A 17,198-nucleotide genomic window follows, 5' to 3' on the forward strand; every position below is an offset into this window, starting at 1 on the left:
TATAAAAGTCATAAACCAATGTTTTCCACTATGAATTATAACTTTGGAGGATCCGAACATCATTACGAGTTAAGTAAAATAGTTTGGAAGACAAATAAGGTATTAGTAAAAAAGTGGAACAATGACTTTCTGGAAAGATGTAATTTTCACAATGAAAATAAAAACAATCATCACCCATAGGGGTGTCTAGCCCACCGACTTCATAAGGTGGTGTTAAATAACTCGACGCCACTAACTTAAATAGCGTTCACTATTGAAGTTTGTATATTTATCGAGAAACTCTATCTTCACAACTCTGCACTCCAAACATAGATTTCCTAACTCCAACATATTAACTTCAAACCTCAGAACTCAACTCAGTGCCCCAAATCTTTTGTTGATTTTTCTTTGCAGGGTATATGTAGTTGGAATGCTTTTATTTTTACAATATAATTATATTTATGTTTTGTTTTTTCATTTTGTTTTTTTCTCTCTCTTTTTGCTCCCGTGTGAAGTTCATACTGTATATTTCATCAATTAAAAGTTACGTTTTTGTTTAAAAAGTGTGGGACCTTACAAAAAATGGTCCTGGGGTCAAAGAAAAGAATGAGAAGCTATCTACCCAAGTATTTGGTGGCCTTGTAAGGTGCTACAGTGAAAGAGGTTGGGTGGTGATGGGGAGAGGGAGGAACTTCTTGTCATTTGAAAAATGAATGAAATTTTTCCTTTAATTTTTTTAGGCGAAATTGTTTCCTTAATTGGATGAGACTTCAAAGTCAAGCTATTCGAACAAAAAGGAAGAACTCCCAACTCCAAACCGCCCTTGGATTTTTATTTATTTATTTATTTTTTTGTGCTATCAAAGGTGAGGAAGTCTCAAATTTCCATCCATGGGAAAGATTATTAATGTATGACCAACTATTTCTTTGTAAGTCCAGAACTGGTGGATTTATTTATTTCATGCAATGCATCGACCATATTTAGTAAATGAGGATAATTAATGCCATCCAACCTTTCCAACAGGTTGACCTAATGGTTTTATTGAAGACTTCTTGATTGTACTTTATTCTTTTAATGTTATTTAAGCTCTTTTTCCCCCTTCAAAGGAGGGTAATTTCATTTCTGGATGTTTTTTTGGACTTCTGTCCTCTGTACAAGGATACGTGTTATCTGAGGTGGCATCATTCCTCTGTCTTTCTTAACATTTGTGCAGGCATAGAGTTACTGAAGTTTTCTGTTTGTGACCCTCTTTGGTCTGAAAGAGAGAAAGCAATCAGAACATTGAATCTTAGATATAATGACTTATGGAATGCAGACTACGAGTGAGTTTTTCTTCTCTTTTTCTGTTTTTCTATTGGGCTTGTCCAGACTATAATCTTTTCTGACATCATTTTGCTTATATAATATCAAAAAACTACTTAAAGAATTGGATTATTTATTTATTTTTTGAAGATAATAATGGCTAAGGTTAGAGACTGATAGCAATACAATACAATGTGATGTCAGAAAAGAAAATCCTATGATTAGAATTTTGGATATGTTTACCACCTTTTTTTTAAAAGAAATTGTTGAATTAAACGAAGTTATGATAGCATGAACGAATACATTGAAGTATCCTTCTCAAAAAATGAAAAAGAACGAATACATTGAATACATCTTTTCTAGTCACTTAAGATTCTAGCATGTACGGACTCGTTTAATTTATACATTATATCCTGGTTATTTGCAGCAGGGATGTCATTTGTGTGATCTGAGCATTGAATTAGTTGATTTGAGTGGAAATTCCTCGTTTCAAAATTTAGATCACTATAGACAATTAATTATTTTTTTATTTAACATTCTTGACAGTGACATGATCAAATGGGAGGAAATTGTTTCCTGGAGACAGAGCGATGTTTTTTCCCTGAAGCATTGCTTTTCTGAGTGAGTAGACTTACTACTTTTACATTATTCCTTTCCTTCTTTCCAAGATCCCCCTGTTAAATACTGGAAATGCTGTTAATCTGATCTGGAAGACATTAGATTTTTGAACAGAGAGGATGTGAAATTCTGGAAATCTCCTTTCAGCTTTTTTGTGGTTTATTTTTTTTTGTCTAATCACCATTCATCCTGTTCTTCACTTGCAAAGTATTTGATTTTTACCATTTGGAAATCAAAAATTCCCAAAAGGGGATCAATGTTCTAATGTGGATTTGCTAAATGAAGTGGTGAATACAGCCAGAATCGTTTAAAAGAAACCATCTTCTTTGTTGCAGCCTTCTGTTTGCATTCTATGTTTTATTGCTTCTAAAAATCAAGATCACATCTTTACAATTCCCATGTGGCCGTTTGTTGAGTTGCTGGCATTTGATGTAACCTAAGAGATAAAAGGAGAACTCTCTCCAAGAATCAAATCAAAGTATTTATTTATTATGAATGAAAAGTTACGAATACCAGGAAGGAAACATTTTATATTTACAGGTAACCCTAATCTTAAATCAAGGAAACTAATTCTAATCTTAATTAATCAAGAATTTGACCAAGATACCACGATTTGCCTTAACCCCACCACATCATTTTATCCCTCCTAGAAAAAACTCATCATGGAGTTTTAAAACCAAAATGAAGTAAATAAGAAAAAAATGAATGAATGAACATCCTTGATATCAAAATTTGTAGCATAATGCAAAAGAAACTAATCTTCCAAGCCAATTGAACAGAGTATACCTTGAGGAGAAAATTTCCTAGTTGAACAAAACAAACTCTGTTAAATCGTTGAAATAATCTTAAATTTACGTTCACCGATCAGTTTAAGTTTATGGGTCAATCGGTGAAACGCTTCCGTTTGGTGTTCTCTATCCAAATCTTTTGCAAAACTTTCCATTTAAGATATTTGTCTTAACTAGGGAGTTTTTATTTCTTCTCTTTAATCTGTCTTTGCATCGATTTGTTAGGTGCTTTTGTACAAGTATGATCTTTCATTTTTACCTCTTATTTTCTTTGTTTCATTGCACTTTTGAGCATTAATCTCTTTTCATTATATCAATGAAAAGTTCTTTTTCCTTTAAAAGGAAACATGGCATCGAAGTAAAAGGATCTAAGAGGTCATGTGTTAAATTCATGCAAGGTTAATTCTACCCCAAATTAATCTTTATTTCCACTTTTTGGGTCTTCTACAAATTTCCAAGCCCACTGGTGATGGGCAATGTTAAAATGTTGATATGATACTAAATTTACCTGCGCTCATCAACTTTGGCTTTTGAGTCAATCAGTGATTTAACAAACTCCTATCAGTCTAAAGTTGAAAATTGATTGAGTTAAGTGGGTAATAAGATTGAGCTTGGTTTGTTTGTAATTGGGCCTGGTTGGATTAAGGAAAACAAATGAAGAGAGCCAAAGCCGGGTAAGGTTTGTTATAATATATATTTATATTGTGATTATGATTAGTTGTCCTTTATTGTAATTTTATATCTCCTAGATTAGGGTTTCTTAGTTGCCTATATATATATATATATATATATATATATATATGTATCGTCAGCCTGATTAATGAATAAGATTATTATTCTCTCCAAAAGTATTGAGAACATGGTATCAGAACTGTCTAAGGTTTGGAATATTTGTTCGACGGCTATGTTAGGGTTTATGCTTCTCACAAGGTTAGGGTTTGAGTTGATTCATCAAGTTTGAGTGGCTGTTTGTCTACACCACCCATCCCAAGAGAAGCGCCGTCGCCGTCCGCTCTCGTCTGCGGTTGTCAGTCGTCGAGAACGGCCGCGCGTGAGGTTCATGTGCTGCCACAAAGATTCTTCTCCGTTGCCACGCGCTGGCGCGTGGGACAACCTCTCCACGTTTCATCAGTTGGGTTCTTCTCAACTCATCTTTTTTTATTGTTCTATGCATTTGGTTCCATTGAAATCTACTCAGTTGTGAGTCATTTGGAAAAATACCCTTTTGTGCTTAGGGTTTGTTGCTGTTTTGTTTTAATTTGGAGCTGTTTTGTTCTTTGGTTTATCTTTGATTTGGATTCTGTTTGCTCTTTCCGCTCGTGAGATCTACAAACTGTTTATTAGCTCATAATGGATGAAGTGAAGCATATGGTAGTATCTAATGTAATTTCCCTGGCATCGAAGATAACTGAGCACAAGTTAAATGGATCGGACTACTATGATTGGCGTCGGACGATTCAATTTTATTTACTTAGTACAAATATGGATGATCATGTGACTGAGAGGCCACCAAAAGATGATAAGAAAAAAGCTTGGCGTTGCGATGACGTGCGATTTTATCTTTAGATTAAGAATTCTATCGAAAGTGAGGTTGTTGGTTTGGTAGATCATTGTGATTCTGTGAAGGAACTCCTAGAATTCTTAGAATTTCTATACTCTGGAAAAGAACACATTCAATTGAATGTTTGATGTCTGTAGGCAATTCTTTCGAGCTGAGCAAAAAGTAGAATCTGTTACAAGTTACTTTACGAGACTTAAGAAGATAGTTGCTGAACTTGCTTTAATATTGCAGTTTAGCTCTGATGTCAAGGTTCAACAAGCTCAGTAAGAAAAGATGGCTGTTATGATATTTTTGAATGAATTTTTACCTGAGTTTGGAATGGCTAAAACATAGATTTTTTTTTTTTTATTTTGAAGATCCGTCATTAGAGGAAGTCTTCAATTGTGTTCTTCGTATTGAGAGTTCTCAATCCGGTTCGCCTGTTTCTCAACCTAATAGTGTTCTTATGAGTAAGAATAATAATAATTCCCGGGGTACTTTAGAGATGACAAACAATTTTTAGAAGCCTAGTTATGATAATCGAAGATCAGATTCTCAGGAGATTGTCTGTCATTATTGTTGTAAGCCAGGACATATGAAACGTGATTGTCGAAAGTTGTTGTATAAGACTCAAAGATCTCACCATGTTCAGATAGCTTCCACCAATGATATGGCTGAGAAGCCTGTTACCATCTCTGCTGATGACTTTGCTAAATTTCAAGTATTCCAGGAAGTTGCAGGCATCTTCTCATCAAATCCTATTTCTACCATTGCCGAGACAGGTAATACGAAATGTTTTCTTACTTCATCTACCAAATGGGTCAGACTTTAGTGCCATCAATCATATGATAGGTAATTCTAACTTATTTTCTATGTCTTTGTCCTTTGTCTCATCTCTGTCCATCACTTTGGCAGATGGATCAACCTCCTCTATTCTTTGGTCCAACACCATTTCTCTCACTCCATCACTTTCTTTGTCCTCTATATTACATTTGCCTCAATTGTATTGTAGTTTAATTTCTGTTAGCAAGCTTATTCGTGACCTTAATTGTTTTGTTTGTTTTTTTTCCTAGTTATTGCTTGTTTCAGGATTGTATGACGAAGAATATTATTGGTAAAAGACATGAGTCGGAGGGCCTTTACATTTTTGACCATCAGATACCGAAAGTCGTGGCTTGATTTGGAGTTATATCCCCGTTTGAAATTCATTGTCGTTTGGGTCATCCATCGTTATTCGTGTTGAAAAAACTTTATCTAGAATTTCGTTCCTTGTCATCTTTGAATTGTGACTCATGTCAGTTTTGGTTATATTTAATGAAAAATCGTACTAAGTTATTGTCTTGTATTGAGAAGCCATCGAATTCTTTATTCAAAGAGCACCAAGCTGAAGCATTTCTTTTAGCAGAATCGAAGCGAAACTCCCAACTTTTTCCAGCATCATGGAAAATTCTCTGATTCCTTTTAAACCAAATATCTGACAGAATGACCTTGACCATGTTGATCCATAGCAACCGTGGCTTCTTTGGGAGAGAGGGACTCGAGAGGAGATAAGTTATGTTGCCTCTGAAACCATCACTAAATGCCCCAACAAAATTGAACATGAGAAAAAAGGACCACCAGCACTTTTCTGCAAAAGTGTATGAGAAGAAAAGGTGCGGAAAATCTTCACCTGCCAATTTGCATAGGGGGCAAGCAGAAGGCAGTAAGGCGACCGATTGTAGCTTTCTTTGTAAAACCATGGAGCAGTTTAAAAGAACAAAGAGCATAATCCAGATCTGAATGTTTACTCTCTTTGGGCTCTTAGATTTCCAAAGAGCTTTAAAAAGGGAGATCTCCATTGGATTCTTCGAGGAAAGATGGGCTGTGAGGGACTTAACAATGAATGAGCCTGAGGCCTCCAAAGACCAATAGCGGCTGTCCGGGCTTGCTGTTACTGACCTTTCTGATAAGCAAGCAACAAGGCTTGAAAGTGTGCGATCTCCTCATCTTTTAGCAATCGACAGAAAATGATGGACCAAGAACTTAAGGAATGATCCCAGTGATCAGCCATGGAGCCCCTTGGCAATAAGGAGATCCTAAACAAAGAGGGAAAAAGAGAGGACAATGTAGAAGGAAAAAGCCAACGGTCTGCCTAGAAACTGACTCTATTTCCCTCGCCAACAATAAAGGGAGCTAAACCTTCCAACTTGGACCAGCTTTTTGAGATATTTATCCACGGGCTTCGCAAACTATTCCCATACTTTCCAGATGAATGCCAATCAAAAAGACCTTTGTCGTGGATGCTGGCAATAATCTTCTGCCAGTAGGAATCCCCCTTCTTCATGTATCGCCAGCCCCATTTGGTGAGCAAGGCCGAGTTTTTGGCTTTGAGTCCTCCCAAACCGAGACCTCCATTTAAATGAGACTGAGAAACTAAGCTCCATTTAGCCAGGTGATTGATTTTGCTTCCTTTATGGCCTTCCTAAAAGAAATTTCAGATTAATCTTTCTAGGGAAGAAACCACGGAGTCCTGCATTGAAAAGATAGACATGTAGTACATTGGGAGGTTGGAGAGAACTGAAGAACAGAGTGTTTCCCTGCCACCTCTTGAGAGATTGAACCGTTTCCACTTGTTTAGTTTCCGGTGAACCTTTTCTACCATAGGCTGCCAAAAGGAGGATTGTTTAGGATAGCCTCCAAGAGGCAAACCAAGGTAAGTGAGGGGGAGAGTTTCGGCCTTGCAGTTAAGAAGTCTAGCCATATAAGACAAATCCCTTTCTTCTATATTAACACCACTGAGGGCTGACTTTTCCCAGTTAACCTTCTGACCCGAACACCATCAAAAAGACTGATTGCTTCTTTCAATTTTAGAAGCATTTTGTTGTCATATTTGCAGAATATGAGGGTGTCATCCGCAAATTGGAGCAATGGTACATGAATCATCTCCTTTCCAACCACAAAGCCTTTATATACTCCATGGACATACAACTTGTCAACAATAGATCCTAGCACTTCACTTAATAAGATAAAGAGGAAAGGGGACAATGGATCACCTTGTCTAATGCCTCTTGAAGCAAGAATGCGACCTCGGGGCCTTCCATTGATGATGATTGAATATTTAGGGTCTTGAATGCAGCCCAAAATCCAGGAAATCCAATGGGAGTCAAAATTTTTTTCAATTAAGATCTTTTCTAAAAAGGACCAATCCACCTGGTCAAAAGCTTTCTCCATATCGAGTTTTAGGATCCAACCCTTTATCTTTTTTGCTCTATATTCCTCCACCACTTCATTTGCAATCAAGACAGCATCAAGAATCTGTCTTCCTTCAATAAAAGGGTTTTGAGATGGGCCGGTGATGTAATTCATCACTTTCTTTAGTCTTTCAGCAAGAACCTTTTGCAACTACTTTGTAAGTTAACGTAGTAAGGCTGATTGGCCTGAAATCCTTGATGGAAATTGCATCTTCTTTCTTTTGGACGAGGCAGATGAAATTTTCTCTTACACAAGCGTTCAATTTGCCACTCGAGTGAAAGTCTTCAAAAATCTTGATGAACTTATCTTTGACCAAAGACCAAAACCTCAAAAGAAACTCTGTAGTAAAGCCATCTGGTCCGGGGGCTTTATTTTTCCCCAAAGATTTGATAGCCAAAACAATTTTAGCTTTCATGAACTTTGCAGTGAGTAAAGCATTCTGAACTTGAGTGACTCGAGGCCAATTTAAAGGGGCTGGTAAGTATCTGATTCCTGGGGATTTCATGTAGAGGGAGTCATAAAAGCTTAGAATAATTCCTTTAACTTCTTTGAATGAGTTTGTAGGCACCCCTTAATCATTGAGGAGCTCATTAATCTGGTTCTTCCTTTTCCTTGCTGCCAAAAACCGATGAAAGAAGCTAGAGTTTTCATCTCCTAATTTCATCCAATTCAGCTTACATTTCTGTATTAGGTCCCTTTCTTTCAGCCTATAAATGCTTAACAATTCTGTTTTTAAAGTGGAGATGCTGGCTGCCACCTCAGAATCCCAGTCCAATGATTCAATCTGAACTTCTTTTTCAGCTATTTCTTTTAACAAGGCCATTTCCTTCCTGGTTTGAGCTTTTTGGTATTCAACTGACCAGATTTTTATTGCTTCTTTGACCAGCCTTAAGTTTGCATTGATGACATAACCTGGCCATCCTTTTATGTTGCTGTTCTTCTAGGAGTTTTCGATGGAGATGACACACTCTTTGTTGGACAGCCAACTGTTACAAAATTTGAAGGGAGAGGGGCCCCAACAAATAGTGCCTACACTTAGGAGCAATGGAAAGTGGTCAGAAAGTAAACGTACCTGGCGATTCACCCTTGAGTTGGTAAATAATTCATCCCATTCCTTATTGATAAAGAATCTGTCCAGTAGAGATTTAGAGGTGGAGTTTTCACCCTTGGACCATGTAAATTTTCCATTTGATAAAAGGGATTTCCAGTAGGTTGGCTGAATCAATGAAATTGTTGAAGAGTTTCATTCCTTTGGTATATCTTCCAATAGGTGATCGTTCATGTCTCCAACGGGTTATGTTAAAGTCCCCTCCTAAGCACCAAGCTTCAGGGCAGTAGCCTGAAATGGCAGTGAGTTCAGGCCAAACATATCTTCTCTCCTTATAATCAGCTGGTCCATAAACATTGGTAACCCAGCATATTTTCTTGCATAGGGTACGACATTTGACTGACAGGGAATAGCCCCCTTTAAGAGATTCTATTACTTCTATTTTGCTACTATCCCACATTGTTAACAGGCCACCAGACTTGCCAAAAGAATCCACTGTTTCCCAGCCTATTTCTTTAGAACTCCAAATAGATTTTATGAAAGCAACATCAAAATTCTCCTTTCTTTAATTCCTGTATGAGGACTAAATCCGGATGCAGACTTTTGAGTAGTCTTCTGAGTGCAATTATTTTATTTATGTCTTTAAGATCCCTTGTATTCCAGGAGAGTATCTTCATTAACGGTGGGAAGAGGCTGACAGGAGAGAGGAACTTCAGGCCAAGATGAAGCCACAATCCTAAACAATGGATGTTAAGTGGTCTGGGATTTCTGGTATTTGTACTGGTGGGGAACAAGGAGTATAATGCTCCAAAGAAATTTCCTTTTCTTCAAGGGAGAATAGAGCCTGTAGATCTAAACCGAGGGCAGAGTCTTGAAGTCTTTCAGCCTGAGCAGAATCAGGGAAAAATTCCAGTTCTACATTGCTTGTACTGAAGGGTGAGTCCAACTCCAATATTTCTAACCTTTTTGGCTTAGGAGGGGAGCAGGGTAATCCCTTTGTGAAGGTGCTACTTGATTCCAGAATAGTGAATCTGGTGTGATTGAGCTGCTTAGAACATGGAATGAGGGAGGCTTTGTTTGAGTTTGGAGAAGGAAGTTGGATTTTCATGCAACTAACCTCTAACAAGTCCGGGTTGTTGATTCAGTACTGGAAGGGAAGAGCCTGCTGCCACCCTTACTGCCTTTGAGGCCATGTCATGAGGTCCTGTCCATTTATTATTGAAAGAGGTTTTTCTCCGGATAAAGAATTTAGAGAAGTGGTCCCCAGCATTTAATTGATTTTGGCATGAAGAAGAGCCGTCGGGGACTTTCTTGAGTGCCAGCTAGGATTTTCAAATGCTAGATTAAAACAGAGGCCTCCCTGTGTAGCCCTTTGAAGACAGCTGACCTGTCCATCCTCTTGTGACTTTTCAGTTTCTCCTGAGTTATTGGAAAGCAGCGAATCTGAGCCACTCTTTTCTCTACCCTGCGCTTCTTCAGATGCTTCTTGCGTGATAAATACTTTTTGGGTATTAGAAAGGTTGGCTAAGGGGCTGATACAAAGACATGAACTTTCCCCTTCTTCTTCTTTATTATTTAGATTATTGGAGGCGCCTTTATTTAAAAATAGACTGGCAGAATTCTTCTCTATCTTCAATAAATGCGACTTCGCTTTCCTCTGAGACGTTTCCACTCCCTTTGCAACTAACTTTATATGTCATTTCCCTTTCTTCTGCTTTGTTTGGCCGGGGAAACCTCTCCGGTTGGTTTGATGGCTGAAAAGAAGTTTCTAATGGAGCTTTTGGATCCCTCAAGTAGCTTAGAATCGACTGAGGGTAAGCTAGAAAAGACCAATCTGGATGTATAGCAAGTGAATCGACACCTTCATCCTTCAAAACTTGATTTAAACGAAATAAATCCTGGATTTGAAAAAGCATCAATGGAAATTTCACTAGAATTAATAATAGGGGGGTCTAAACAATGAATATCACCAAAATTCAAAAAGATACTGCCAAGGCTTTCATGCTTAACTTCAATAGTCGTCAGGATGTAACCACACAAATTCCTTTTAACTTTGATTTTGGCATCTTGACAGTTATTGAGATTAAGAGTCTCAATCGCTATGCTTTCCAAACCTCCAAAGTAGGCTCTGATGGCTTCAAAAGAACTTCGGCTCCAAAAATCAAGAGGGAAATTTTTTATGCTCAACCACCCCCCAAATCCTTTCATGACTGTTGGTCTACCGTGCTTTTTCGAATTCCATTTCTTAAATAAAAGGTGAAAGGGACCAATTTGTTGCCACTTTCCATGAAAATCGATCAAGTTAGCTAGGTCCCCTTGTTCAACTTTGATTAGTGTTGTATCTGCGTGAAGGGGATTTAGAACGATATTAGAGTTGAAGGATCCTCTCAAGACTCGTGCTATTTCCTTCCATTCATTGTGGACAAAAAGCCTTGACACTAGCCATAAATGATGAAAGTCTTCTTGGAGAGCTTCAAAGTCCTTTTTAACCCAGAAACAGGGCTTACTCTGTTTTTTCTTGCTTGGAGCAGAGGGTTGGGGTTGGGATCTGAAGGCTTTGTGTACTTGATGCTCTGGTAATAAATCGTTGGAAAGCTTTTTGCCCTTCACCACATCTGCGAAACTTTTTTTTAAAGGTGCTTGATTGCTTAAAGAAGACGTACCGATTGATGAGGGGTCTAAAATAGATGAGCTCACCATTTCCTTGAATTCCTGCCAACCTGTCTCATCATCACCATAAGGAATATAAATGTTCTTTCTGCCTCCTGAAGATGGCCAGACAGCACACTCAATATACCACTGATTCTTGCTTTGAAACTTTGCTAATCGGATGAAGCCCTGATCAACTCTTTCTTTTAGGAGGAAGAATTCGAAAGTTGGGCCATTCAAAAGTCGATCGAGACTATTGTTCAGCCATAGCGCTGATGTCGAAGAGAGGAACGTTTTCTGGCCTCGCTTCAAATTTTCCAACTAGAAACCATTCTCCACCCGCCACATACAAAAGAAATGGTCTGAAATGCGACAGCTTTTTAGTTCCATCATGATGCAAACAAGGGTGAAGGGCTCGAGAGGCAGAGGAAGGGTTGCGAGGGAAAGAGGAAGGAAGGAGAGATGGAGGGGGGTCGGTCGGAGAGAGGAGGAACGGGGGCTATGTGACGGTAAACGGAGAGGGGAGGGGGATAGTGGTGAATTTTTCTCTTATGTACTTGGATCTTACTTATGTGGTCATAGCATCATTCATCAATCCTCTTGTGCAGACACTCCATCTCAAAATGGAGTTGCTAAAAGAAAGAACAGACAACTCCTTGAAACAGCCTGCATCTTATCCTTTCAAATGCATGTTCCAAAGAAATTTTGGACTGGTACTGTGTCCACTGCTTGTTTCTTGGTTAATAGAATGCCTTCCTTTATCTTCAATGGAGAGATTTCTATCGTACTCTTTTTCCTACGAAATCTTTGTTTCTTATTGACCCTAAGATCTTTGGCTATGTTTGTTTTGTTGGGGATATTCGTCCAAATCGTACCAAATTAGATCCAAAATTTTTGAAATGCATTTTCTTAAGCTATTTGCGTGTTTGAAAGAGTTATCGTTGTTCTTGTCCTACTCTAAATAGGTATCTTATATCTCCTGATGTTACATTTTTCAAAGATATATCCTTTAGTCCATCACTGTCGAGTCCGTGTCAGAGGGAGGATAATGATCTTTTTATCTACGAGATTACCTCTTCTACATTATCCTCTCCTCCACCTTCCCCTGTGTCTCTTCCTTTTGATCATTTGGTTACTCAAGTCTACTCCAGGCGTCCTCCACAACCACCTTTAGACCCATTTCCTCCATCGCTGGCTTTCTCGACATCTGATCCGGGACCAAGTGATGATCTTTCCATTGCCCTTCGAAATGGTAAACGCACTTGTACTTACCCTATTTCTTTATTTGTTTCGTATAACCAGTTGTCCTCTCCCACTTATTCATTTATTATTCCACCTTTATCCCTAACTTTGTTCATGAAGCTTTATCTCATCTTGGGCGGCATAGTGCAATAATTGAGGAGGTGACTGCTTTGGATGATAATGGTACTTGGGATCTTGTTTCGCGTCTGGCTGGAAAGAAGGCTATTGGGTGTAAATTGGTGTTTGCTATAAAGGTTAATTCCGATGGAACAATGCCTCGGTTGAAAGATTGTCTTATTGCTAAAGGTTATGCCTAAATCTATGGGACTAATTATTCTGATACATTTTCTCTTGCCAAATTAACTTCCATTTGACCATTTATATCTATGGCTGCTACTCACAATTGGCCTTTGCATCAACTTGACATTAAGAATACTTTTCTTCAGGGCGATCTTCAAGAGGAAGTCTATATGGAGCAATCATCTGGGTTTGTTGCTCAGGGGAAGAATGATAAGGTTTTGGGTATGAAGAAAAGTACATCCAATAATTTTTTATTCTATCGACGATCTGACAATGGTATTACTTTGCTTGTTGTATATGTTGATGATATTGTTATCACTCGAAATGATGTATCAGGTATATCTTCTCTCAAGACCTTTCTCCAGGGTCAATTTCATACCAAAGATTTGGAGCCATTGAAGTATTTCTTGGGTATTGAAGTAATGAGAAGCAAGAAAGGCATTTACCTGTCCCAACGAATATACGTATTTTATTTGTTGCCTGAGACAGGTAAATTAGGAGTCAAATCATGTAGTACTTCGATGATACTAAATTTGTAACTTGCTAAGGAAGGAGAATTATTTAAAGATCTTGAGAGATATAGAAGATTAGTTGGAAAATTGAACTATTTAACAGTGACACGACCTAATATTGCTTATTTTGTGAGTATTGTGAGTCAGTTGATGTTTTTTTCCAACTGTGGATCATTGGGCTGTAGTTGAACAAATCCTATATTATCTAAAAGTTGCACCTGGACGTGGAATTTTATATAAAGGTCATGGTCATATAAGGGTTGAATGATTTTTAGATGCTGATTTGGCTAGATCTTGAGAAGATAGGAGATCGACCTCTGGATATTGTGTTTTTGTAGGAGGAAACTTGGTGTCGTGGAAAAGTAAGAAACAGAATGTAGTTTCCCGTTTGAGTGCTGAGTCAGAATACAGAGCTATGACACAATCTGTGTGTGAAATAGTGTGGATACATCAACTTTTATCTGAGATGGGCTTCAGTGTTACTGTGCCAGCTAAACTATGGTGTGAGAATCAAGCTGCTTTCCATATTGCATCTAACCCAGTATTTCATGAACGAACTATACATGTTAAAGTGGACTATCATTTTATTCGCTAGAAAATACAAGAAGGGTTGATATCTATAGGATATTTGAAGACTGAAGAACAATTGGGAGATTTCCTTATTAAAGGAGTAAACAAAGCAAGAATAAACTATCTGTGCAACAAGTTGGACATGATTGACATATTTGCTCCAACTTGAGAGGGAGTGTTATAATATATATTTATATTGTAATTATGATTAGTTGTCCTTTATTGTAATTTTATATCTCCTAAATTAGGGTTTCTTAGTTGCCTATTTATATATGTATCTTCAGTTTGATTAAATATAAGATCATTAGTTCTCTCTAAAATTATTGAGAACAAATTGATTAAATATAAGATCATTATTTCTCACTAAAACTATTGAGAACAAATTGCATTAGCATTCTTTATTGTGGGAAATTATAGAATGGGTTTGCTATTTTATTTTATTTTTTTAATTTTTTTTGGGGAGTTGTTCTTAATTTCTTTTTTTGCCTTTTTTTTAAAATTTTTTAATTTTTTATCCGTGAGTGTTTGAGCCAACTTACGTGTACCTCGACTAATCTCACAGGACAATCCACTTGACCCTACAACATTTGGATGTCAAGGAAACTCGTAGGATATTAGTTCTCAGGTAGATGACTAACATGGGTTGAATGCATGACCTCTGAGTCATTTATTGAGACTATGTCTCAATTTTTACCACTAGGCCAACTCATGATGGTTTACAACTTTCTATGAGTTGATAGGCTTTATTTCTTTCTTTGCTATTGCAGCTTAGATCTTTGGATAGAAATATTATTTATTTGTTTAGGGTAAAAATTGGATAAATAAAAATTTTATTGATAGGCCTGTTATTTTTTCATCTATCAATGATTTTTTTCCGTTGGAAAGAAAAGATCTATTAAATTGTTATTCTTTTGGTTCTTCTGGCTTTATAATGTTAATTTGCTTCAATAAAATTGTTTCTTTCATTTATTCATTTGGGTTAATGAGATCTTCCGATGTTTACTTTATCATTTTACAAATTTAACTGATCTATTCAGATTTGTTGATACTTTTGAAGAGGTCATCTATCCAGAGGGTGATCCTGATGCTGTGACCATTAGTAAGAGAGACCTTGAGCTTCTGAAGCCAGAGACATTTATTAACGATACTATCATCGACTTTTATGTAAAGTAAGTTTGAGCTTTTCTCCCGTCTCTAGCGGAAGTCTGTCTCTTGGTTTTTGTTTGTCTTTATCTTAGAAATTATTTGTGTATATTTCTTCATTTTAATCCTCATAATTTTTTTTTTTAATTATATGATTACCATTGCCAAACTATTTTTTTTAATTTTATTTTTTATAGCGAGGGTATTTGTAGCTGAAATAAATGGTGCGGAAAATTCTCTTTTTCCGATTGTATTGTTGTAGTACCTTTTGTTTGTTTTGACCTTTGATGGTTATTCTTGTATCCATATTTTATTGTTTGGAGATGAGATGGGTGCTAAGGCGGTGTCGACCTAGTTGAGATGCCTTGGTATACGTCCTGATCTATTGCGCTTGTACTATTATTAACATTTTTATTTAATCAATGAAAAGCTCATATCTTTTTCCAAAAAAAAAAAAAAAAAAAAAAATAGTGCAGAAAATTTTAATGTATCGTCAAAATAGAAAGGCAAGAAAATCCAAATCATAACCAGACGTAGTTGCAATTTTGGTTCTATGGTTACTTAGGAATTTCATATCTTTTAACCTTCCACTACTTTCAGCTTATTAAAACGATAATGGATAGGAAATTATTTCATCGATAGAATGAAACTCTTAAAAAAATAGGAATTCCCATCGAATGAAGTTATAAAAGTTTCTCCAGTAGGATATGAGAGTGTTGAGACGATAGTTGCAAAAAGGAGAAACTTTCTTACACCCATAAAAATATATGAAAAAAGGACTTGTTCAATCAAGTCTTTAAAAAGCCGCTCCTTTACATTAAAAATTATTGCATTGTGCTCGTTACACATTGCCCATATAAAAGCCTACTTATATAGAGCCATATAGCCCTCCTTTCATACGTGAAGGGGTGATCCATGAGGACAAGGGCCAACCAATCCTGTATATCAGGGGGACCAACCCCTGACAAATTGAAGCCTGTTAAAACATGTGACCAAATCATCTTAGCTGCTGAACAGTTTATGAAAGATGGCTATGTGACTTGCTTTTAGCTTTGAACATTACATCAACTTGGAGTTGAAGCAATTCAAAAGCATGAAGCTGGATTCGATCTTGGGTATTTAAACGAGCATAACTGATCTCCCAAAGAAGAAATTCTCCTCTTCGGGTTAGAAGTCCCTCCAAATGACTTTATAAAAGATGTTGAGATTTCGATGAAGCCTGGTCTGTTGGTAGATATGCAACCTCCAATCATCCATCAATACCAGAGAAGGGGTAAAATGGTAATTGAGGGGGGGAGTTAGTTATTTCTTGTATGAGGGACTTTAGGAAGATGCTTGGGCTGTGGGGACCAGGGTGAGTGTGGTGTCTGTGAGTAGGGAAGTATTATAATGTAGGGAGGATATTTTTTATTTCTCAGCTTTTGGTTTAGTAGAAGCTTCTCACATAGAGAAGGGAGGTTGTATTGCCTTCGGGCAAGAGTTTGCATTCAATAATATCTTCTTGTAAGGGGTTACCTTACAGTAGACCACTAATTTTGCTGTAAAACTGGCTTTGTTCAACTTCTGAATCCATGTCTTCCTTGTCAGTGAGCTGAAAAGGCTGTAGGGATAAGAGATCAAGGATGCCCATCCAGAAATTTCCTCCTCGTTTAAATTTCTTCCACAGTTTAGGTTCCATGAAAAATTTTGATAATCCCACATTTCCTCCGCAGTAGCCTCGTTTGCATTGGAAATAGAAAAAAAAAAGGAGGGGATAGCTATCTGAGAGGGCTCTATGGCCCATCCGGTATAAGTTTGTACTTCTTCTATTTCCCACCATTACTTGCATGTTTGGATACACAAAGTCTCCCCAAGTGTTGATGTATCTCCAGGGGCCATAGGATAATCTTTTATATTGTTTCCAGTTTTTAAATCATGGTGAATGGACCCACACTTGGCTGCAGTAACTTTCCTCCACAATTTTTTGTCTACATGAAACAATCAAAGCCATTTTGATAAAAGAGCATTGTTTCTTATCCTTAGATCAGTAATAAGGAGCCCTTCTAGATTCAAAGGCTGTTTCACTTTATCCCGTGTTTTAAAAAGACCACCCAGGCTCGCGCCTAGGTCCTAGGTGCAAGTTTGGTGCCCAAGGAGAGCCACACATGAGGTGCACACCTTATGTGAAGCCCTAAGGTCCATAACCCTTGGCCTTGGGGTTTCTCCATTATTTTTATTAAGGTTTTTCCTTCTTTATTAACTAACAAAATAAAATTGACTAAGCCTAAATGCAAAAT

At 37.3% G+C, this 17,198-nt stretch overlaps 1 protein-coding gene across 4 annotated transcripts in view; it reads left to right on the plus strand.

The window, feature by feature from the left end:
- LOC120078284 (probable ubiquitin-like-specific protease 2A) overlaps nt 1-17,198 on the plus strand; it is a 58,330-nt gene that overhangs the window by 19,523 nt on the left and 21,609 nt on the right. For all 4 annotated transcript variants that reach the window (XM_039032512.1, XM_039032514.1, XM_039032511.1 and 1 more), the window contains exons 8-10: nt 1,193-1,301; nt 1,828-1,902; nt 14,817-14,948. In XM_039032512.1, the coding sequence (XP_038888440.1) occupies nt 1,193-1,301; nt 1,828-1,902; nt 14,817-14,948 (316 nt within the window). The remainder of the gene's footprint in view (nt 1-1,192; nt 1,302-1,827; nt 1,903-14,816; nt 14,949-17,198) is intronic.

The sequence above is a fragment of the Benincasa hispida genome, chromosome 5 (genome assembly GCF_009727055.1).
Source record: "Benincasa hispida cultivar B227 chromosome 5, ASM972705v1, whole genome shotgun sequence".
In the NCBI taxonomy this organism is placed as follows: Eukaryota; Viridiplantae; Streptophyta; class Magnoliopsida; order Cucurbitales; family Cucurbitaceae; genus Benincasa; species Benincasa hispida.